The 8,785-nt window shown below is 47.0% G+C and overlaps 1 protein-coding gene across 2 annotated transcripts in view; it reads left to right on the top strand.

Moving 5' to 3' along the window:
- Nucleotides 1-2,784: 2,784 nt before the first annotated feature.
- LOC141101464 (sarcoplasmic/endoplasmic reticulum calcium ATPase 3) overlaps nucleotides 2,785-8,785 on the top strand; it is a 375,756-nt gene continuing 369,755 nt past the window's right edge. Inside the window, exon 1 of one of the 2 annotated variants that reach the window (XM_073590589.1) lies at nucleotides 2,785-3,155. In XM_073590589.1, the coding sequence (XP_073446690.1) occupies nucleotides 3,038-3,155 (118 nt within the window). In that variant the 5' untranslated portion in view covers nucleotides 2,785-3,037. The remainder of the gene's footprint in view (nucleotides 3,156-8,785) is intronic. The other variant, XM_073590590.1, reaches the window with a different exon arrangement.

Genomic DNA, 8,785 nt, shown 5'->3' with positions numbered 1-8,785 from the left:
CATCTTGAGTATCGTGAAATCCCGCGATAGTCAAGATGGCGTCGCCGGAAGAACATGTCGCCGGCGTGGACGACGTCGGGATCCAAAATGGCGTCGGCGAAATCTCGCGAGTTTTCGCCGACGCCATTTTGGATCCCGACATCGTCCTCGCCGGCGACATGTTCTTGCGGCGACGCCATCTTGACTATCGCGGGATTTCGCCGATCCAAAATGGCGTCGCCGCAAGAACATGTCGCCGGCGAGGACGACGTCGGGATCCAAAATGGCGTCGGCGAAAACTCGCGAGATTACGCCGACGCCATCTTTTTGGATCCCGAGTCGTCCACGCCAGCGACATGTTCTTGCGGCGACGCCATCTTGAATATCGCGGGATTTCACGAAATCCAAGATGGCGTCGCCGCAAGAACATGTCGGCGGCCTGGAGAACGTCTGGATCCAGGATCGCGGCGGCGGAGGAAGATGTCGGGGCAGCGACGATGACGGTGTGAGTATGAGAAACGGAGTGAGAGAAAGGAACGTATGTGGAGTGAAAGAGTGAGTGGACATGAGTGGAGGTGAAAGGTGAGAGGAGTGTGTGTTGAGGCGGTGTGGTGTGTTGAGGGTTAACATGTGCGTGTGTGTGGTGACGTCACCGGTTACAACTGGACGGAAGTTGTTACAACCGGAAGCTGCTTAGGGCATTTATTATTATAGATGAGTTACACTTTTTGTTTTGAAGAACTGAAATAATAAGTATAACTGAAATAAAAGTATTCTAATTTTGTGATAAGCACCTGTATATATCACCAGCATAATACAATGGTAAGCAAGTGCTTAGGATTAGAAGTAAAGGTATCCAAAAAATTCTAGTGCATGAAATAAGCACACAAAGCTCTATATACCGTATTTTACGGATTATAAGAGGCACATTTTTCCCCCAAAATTTGGGGGGGAAATGGGGGTGCATCTTACAATGCGTATATACCTTACCGGTACCGTTGCTGCAGGCTGGGATGAGGGGTTGCCCGGTGGTGCTGCTGGGGTGTCTGGCGGTGCTGCAGGGGTCTCTGATGCTGCGAGGGGCTTTGCCGAAATTTTGTGAAAGGCCAGAGCTCCCACAGTTCCGTGGTTTCCTGAGCGGTGTACAGATTTCAGCGCTGAAATCTCATCTCCCGAGATCTCGGTGCCGAGATCTTTATCTGCGCTGCCCCCCAGCGGCCATTTTCCCGGAGTCCACCGCACAGGAAACCATGGAACTGTGGGGGCTCTGGCCTTTCACAAAAAGACTCCCCCGCAGCACCGGACACCTTCAGCTGCGCCCTGCACATCGGACACCCCCTCCTCCCAGCCTGCGGCCTGCAGCATCACCCCACTCCTGCCTCCTCCAGCAGCGACCCTGGGACCCCGCTTCACCGCAGCCACCACCTCCGGTAAGCAAATAAGACGCATGGATTATAAGAAGCACCACCATTTTAATTTTTAAAAAATATTCCTATTTTCTCCTCAAAATTTGGGGTGCGTCTTATAATCCGAAAAATACGGGTACATATGCTGTCAGCACAATGAGAATTTTGCTCTTCCTCGAAACCTAATGCACATTTTTTGGGGTTCGCTGTCAAACCCATGGCTCTGAGCCAATCCTTCTACCGGTTGCACCTGGGACAATTGGGTATGCCAATCGGTACTAAAGATAATATCATTCAAATACGCTGATGCATACTGCTGATGGGGCTCTTACACTTTGTACATTAGTTTCTAGAACTTGTAGCCGAAAAGGCATAACGACTTAGTGATAGAGACCCTATATATAAAGGTGGTCTTTTCTTTTGCCAACTCAGAGGCTCCTGGCAGTAACTCTTGGTCAGACCGAGCGTGGCGTCTGCCCCAGTCTCTCAATCAGCTTGTCCACCCAGGGCATTGGATAAAGGTCAAACTTGGATTCTTCCATTTTCAGAAGTCATTAAAAAATTTTAATGATCCGTCTGGCTTCGGAATCACTACTGGAAAGGTCCGGCGCCTGCGCACTGCAGGACTCTGCTCTGCCCTCAACAGGGCAGAGGAAGTACGCCTGCGCCGAAGCCGCGAAAGGAAGGAAAGAAGAGGACGGCATCGGATGAAGATGGGAGGCGTCGGACCGGACCACGACACCCATCGGACCGGACCACGACAACCATCGGACCGGACTGAACGCCGGGTGAGTATAATCTAACTCGTTTTTCTTATCTTTCAGGTTACATCGGTGGCTTATCTACAGCATTACAGAATGCTGTAGATAAGCCCCTGATGTCAGTGCCAGCAGCTCATAGTTGAAAAAAAGGGGTGACAGATTCCCTTTAAGAACTGATGTAGATTAAGTTTTTGATGCTATTCTAATTTTGAGGTGCACCTGTGAGGTGCTGACTGCCTCAGCATGGTTCCCTCTGCATTGCCCACTGCTGCTCTGGCTCCCTCATATTAGGGGTCCCATGGCACTGCCCCTCACTGTGATGGAGTAGTAACGCGCAGAGCCGCAGCTGTACACGGCCTGACACACTTCCTGTGTGCACGAGGCAGCGTCATCTCTCCTCAGCGCTGCGGTTACCAGCGTTAACCCCTTCCTCGCTGCACCCCTGCAAACGCTTCGCAAGTTGTAGCTGCATAAGAGGAAGTGAAGCTGGGAGAGAAAGGAGGGGTGCCCAGATCTATACATGCTCGAGAAAAGAAAAAAAAAAACAAACATTTTCCACAGTAAATGACCGAAGGCTACATCTGCGACATGCTAATGCAGAGCCAGCAGAGGCCAATGGATGGCGGCACGCTGCTCTGGCGGGGGTTGGCGCTATTTGGGCGCTGACAGCAGCCAATGGCGAGGCTTTAGGTAGCACAGGATAAGTAAGTTACCACAGAACAGGAACTTTCAGTCAGTGCATTCGCTCCGGAGGAGCAGGAGGAGGAGGAGGGGAGCGCAGAAGCTCGGGCAGTGCAGAGGCGGCTCCCACAAGGTGCACAGGGACACCCCCCGGGGCTGGAGCGACCCCAGAGCCCACTCGTGACAGTGCAGCGAGGGCACGGAACCACCATGGACAGCGCGCACGCCAAGCCCGTGTCCGAGGTGCTCCGCCACTTCCAGGTGAATGAAAGCTGCGGGCTGAGCACCGAGCAGGTCCGGAGGAACCGAGAGAAGTACGGCGCCAACGGTGAGTGCCCGGAGCTGCATCTGGTGTGTCCGCCTGGCATCACTCCTCAGGCCTGGGCACGGGGTGGGGATATATGACTGGTACTTGTGGTACTACTGCGGATGGGAGCCTGGCGGCTGCTGTCACCTCTCGGCTTCCGGTGCATTGCTGCTGCCCCCACACCTGCCAAGGGCTGCTGTGTACTGTACTAGTGACATGTGTGGGAGGCAGGAGGTGCCATCTCACCTGTGCCCGACATGTGCCACTTCTGCCACCCAGATCTGAGAGCGCACCTTGTGTGACTGGCGCTGCGCAGAAACCAATAAAAGTGCAATATTTAACTGTAGTGGCTTATACTATCGCCAGAAACTAATTTGTGTGGGTTCAGAGTGAACATGCGCGGCTTCTTATGTTTACAGCTTGTTGCCTTGGAGACCGACCACTGCTGATAGACAGTAGAACATGCCTGTTACATCCTAATCCTGCCACCTGCAAATTAGACAGCAGCAGTGGTCGGTCTCCAAGGCAACAAGCTGTAAACAAATAGTGTTTAATATCTGACCGATGAATACAAATATTTAATACACAGTAAATTGCGAAAGTGCTTGTTTATACTACTTCCAACAATATGCATCTAAGACCGGACTAATCCTCTTTCCTCAATGTATTACAGCCCCCTATATGAGGATGCCTAGTGCTGTAATAAGAAGCATCCCTTAATGGCACCCAGAATTGTATCCTTATTCTCCTATGTGTTTCATCCCTGAGTTACCAGTAATCATCAGAGGGGTCAAGACATGGGGTCAGAGGTCATGAAGGTCACCTCCACTCTGGCCATAGTGCGTTAAGCAGGTGTCCTGATACCCAAGCCTGGTAGGTTTTGTATTGCCCACACAGTAAGGTGGCTAATGCAGGCTAAGGATGAGTTAAAATCTGGATGGAAGTAATGCATAAATGCCTCTGCTCCAGTATAAACTAGAGGAGAAGGGGTTGTCTATGTACTGCTTTAAATCCGAAACCGCCCTCGGCTGTAGTAGTGCGGATGTCAGTCTCCTGACTTCATTACTGAGCGACCCTCTTATCTGTTCTCCCTGTATTGGTCCTTCAGAGTCAGACCAGAACCTGCAGTGCCAGGAGCATGGATGGAGGCCAGGTCAGAGCAGCTGCTGGTGTTAGTCATCCCCTGGGCGGGACAATTGGTGGGAATCCCTCAGTGACGCAGGTTCTGGGGAGCCACCCTGTGAAGGAGATAGACAGAACCACTCTGAAGTAAAGCTAGAAACCAGGCATACGAGGAGGTCTATTACTGTGTAGGTTAGGACTCCTGACTAGAGGTCTTTGTCACCAGCAGTGATCTGTCAACACGGAGGAGAAAAAGTTGAAATTGTTTAATAATGAGGTTAACACGTTCCCAATACAGCCATATCTCACTGTGTTCTGCTGTTCTTTTAACTCTATGATTTCCTGAGTAAGGTGCTTAGAGGAAACTGTGATCACCAGAACTGACTGTCTAGAAAAGAAGGAATTTCTGTCAAAAGTAGATATGTAAAACTATACAAACTAAGGAGAAAGTTGTTACAGATATCAGGATAAATTAAGCTGCTCTTTAGGACCCTTGGGTGTAATTGATTGAACTTCCATCTGCATTCCCATTGAAGCATGGATCTTTTAAATTACCTCCAGGTCATGTCTTAATAAATTATATGCTGTTGATATGGTCATAGGATTACCCCATGCAGTTCTCTATGATGTCAGGGCATAGGTATGTGCCTTTTTGTTATGGCTATCCCCCTAGATATTGTATCCATGTCGCCTGTGGTCTTCCTTCACGTAATTGAATAGTGATGTACAGGTGAACATATAGATCAGCCCTTTGGTGCTTTACTTTAAACTCCCTTCTATATATGTAGTCACCACTGAATGCCTTACTATGACCGGGCCAGTGGCTACTACTAATCTGTTACTCAAACCTGCATCTCTCAGATCTAACTAGTTGGAGATGTGAATGCGCCACCGAATCCCCACAGCCGCGTTAAAAGGGGGAAGATCCCCAAAACGTTGCTGCAGGTGTGGACCCCTTTAGTGTCAAGTAGCGTCTCTGCATCTCGCATCGCTGCTTGCTGGACCAAAAGGATAGTCTGTACTAGACTTTGCTTTATGAATCCCTATGGTGATTATTCTAATTTTATTTGAAAATGGCTTATGTAAATATGCCTGTAAGTTACATAAATGAAGATTGAGGAGTCGGAGGTTTGAGCCCTGTTTCAATTTCCCCAACTCCCCAGCACTGCCTCACTACTGAGCATGTGCATAAAGTGCAGCACAGATTCATCTCACCTCCGACTCCCCTGCACTGCCTCACTACTGAGCATGTGCATAAAGTGCAGCACAGATTCATCTCCACTAAAAGCCGAGATCCTTAGATCAGGAACAGACATTTATAGAACATTTCATAACTTTCCCAAATTCTTATGAAAAAATTACAGTACTTCCTGAAATGTACTACTGAACCCTATGTATTATATATTGTCGGAGTCGGTGCATTTTATACTGACTCTGACTTCACAGTCCTGGATTGAAATGATCATTGAAGTGCTTTGCTTTATTCACTGGTATCCCATGATGACATTAAATTCCCTCAGAGACTTAGTGACTCAGTTCTGCTATGTCAGTGTGTTCAGAGCACAACAGGGTGATTACACTGCCATGGTCTGACCACAGCGGCAACCTTGTATTGTACTACTGATGTCAGGCTGTGATTACCGCTTCCGCCGATACTCGCCTCACCCTGAATCTCTGCGCAGTGTTTGCCGCATCACATCAGCTCCTGTCACCGCTCGTATGCGCTAAGCAGTGTGGGCGGTGACAGGGGGAAACTGGAGCTTGCAGCTACCAGGGTTCCCCAACTCCAGTCCTCAAGGCCCACCAACAGATCATGTTTTCAGGATTCCCTTAGTATTGCTCAGGTGATAATTGCTTCACCTGCGCAATACACAGGAAATCCTGAAAACATGATCTGTTGGTGGGCCTTGAGGACTGGAGTTGGGGAACCCTGCTATAGACTTTAAAAAAAAAAAAAAATGCCTCCGATCTCCTTCTACGGCTGGGATCAAACATGCGAGGAATACGGCCGAGTCTTGGATTTTAATACCTGGCACTCAGGACCGGAGCGTTCAGCTCCATGTATTGCTGTATGGCCGCACGCCCCGCTCCTGAGTGCCGGCGGCAGTGCTGGGTATTAACATGCAAGACTCTGCCATATTCCTCACATGTGTGATCCAGGCCTACATCTGCGACCTGGACAGCCCAGGTTACAGCAAGAGGCAGCCACAATGCAGGAGATGTAGTCGGACAGTGACCACAGACTCCTATGTACAGGGGCTGCCATATTTGAGGTGTGTGTAAGTGATGTTATACACCAGCAAATGCAAAAGGCAGCCCCCATTTAATTTTGTTTTAAAAAATAATGATCTTTAATAATAAAAAAATTAAAATCACTACAGCTTCTCTTTAATTGTGATCTGAAGAGTACACTTCTTTCCTATATTGGTAAGTAGGGTATCCCTCTATATTTCAGGACCATGATGTCCTTTTATCTGCAGGTATGGACTTCCACAAAAGCTGTCAGGGGTGTATCCCCTTGGGTACTTTGGGCAATGTATAGAACCCTGAGATTTGTGGAGGGGTCCTCAGTTTTAAAAAGTCAAGGTCTGCAGTATCAGTGAACTCAACCGCAAGGGCATAGGTCCTTCATTTATGTTAGTAGGGTCTTGCTGGAGAACATCCTTGTTCCCAGAGTAATAATGTATATGGTTGCACATTTCAATGCATACCTTCCTGTCCAAATCTACCATGTTCAGTGTTTTTCACAGATGAAAGTAAATTAATCATAAAGTTTCTCCTATACTTTGCAATGTAAACACTGATAGCATCTATGTGTTATCTATTGCTGTCCATGTTTTTCACGGACCCACAGACTAGTTTAGGCACTTTTCATTCGTGCTGCCAGAAAAAAACCCAGACATGTCTGCATGTGTTCCCACTGATACATAGTCCATGAAAAACATGGATGTGTAAATAATAATTTGTATTTCTATAGCACCAACCTATTCTACGGCACTTTACATTACAGAGGGGACTTGTACAGATTACAGACAGAGCAAACACGTAACTCAACAGATACCAAGAGGAGTGAGGGCCCTGCTGCTCGCCACCTTACACTCTATGAGGAAAGGGGAGACACAAAAGGTGGATGGTAAAAAGTGCTTGTTGTACGGTCCAGCCATCAACGTAATAAATGGGGTGTTCTCATAATGCTGCACGGACTGGTCACTAGCCAGTATGTGTACCAACACCGAGGGCAATAACGTGCATGTAGGGTGTGAGAACAGATGCTGCGAGGGTCTTGATTCTGAAGAAAATTTTGCATGGGTGAAACAGGGATAGTTAGGTAAGTGAGGTGGGGCGATAGGCCAGTCTATGGAAATGCGTTTTTAGGTCACACATAAAACTGAGTATTAGAAATTAATCGAATTGGCAATTTTGTCAAACAGCACCATAGCTTATAATGGGTATGTTTTGTATCCGTGAAAAAAATGGATACAACACGTACTGCAAGCGCGGATGTGTGAATGAGGCCTAAGATTCTATGGAAATTACTCTATTCTATCCAGTAATTTTCTTTTGTGGTGAATGCTGGTCCTGTCTGAGCATTAGTTCAATTTGTTCTGTTTTTTGCTTGCTCCAAATTAGACTTTTCTTCCTGCTGGAGTATCTGCATAAAACTTAGAGTAACATTTGATTTATAAAATGAAAAGTAAAGAGATAATACACATGAAAATAAGCAAATTTGTAATGTCTCATGAGAGAAATCTGCTTCTTTTTGTTACTAATGAGATTCTATGTAGATGGGAGGAGCTAGAGGCAGAGCTCCTCCCCCTACATAGAATTGTATACATACTGCCATCTCCTATCTTGGTCTATCCATACTGAATACAGATTTTACCTCCAGAATTGAAAATGTTGATAATGATGAATTTTGGCAGATTAAGAAGCAGATTCCTCTTATAAGACACAGTGCAAAGTTGCTTATTTTCATGTGTACTATTTATTAAGTAAAAATTAAAACTCAGATAGCAATGCTCTTTGTGGGGGGGGGGGGTTGTTCTAGCTCGTGGGACCCATTTTGATCTTGAGATTGAGGCTCCTCTCTGATTAAATGGAGTTGTGATGCTGTACTTTAACACTGAGAACTGCAAGGCATTTAATGGGAAATTGAATCACTTCTTGATGGCTTCCTGTGGCTGTTCTTTGGTGAGACAGGGTTTACAGTGTCTAGGCCATAGACTTTCAATGCGCCAAGCTCTATGCGATGCTCACTGGATGGCAGATCACTTCCAAACAGACTCATGGCAGGAGTTTTCTAAAATGATAGTTACCGTTGTTTTAAATTAAATCCTAAAGTGTAAACTCCGAAGGATGAAATGCACATCTTGCTGCATTGTGCAGAGTAACTAAGACAGCACTCATTGTATGGCATAGATTACACCCAGGTTGAGCAACTACTTTATATGTCAAACCTATTTCCAGACTCCAAGTATAATGGGATCTGTGTTTATTCATGAAGATCTTTCTTAAATTGTCCTTCTGGC

Source organism: Dendrobates tinctorius, unplaced genomic scaffold, assembly GCF_039654945.1.
Source record: "Dendrobates tinctorius isolate UK_male_01 unplaced genomic scaffold, ASM3965494v1 ptg000117l, whole genome shotgun sequence".
Lineage (NCBI taxonomy): Eukaryota > Metazoa > Chordata > Amphibia > Anura > Dendrobatidae > Dendrobates > Dendrobates tinctorius.
The sequence above is the reverse complement of the archived record's forward strand: the minus strand, read 5'-3'. Positions and strand labels throughout refer to the sequence as shown.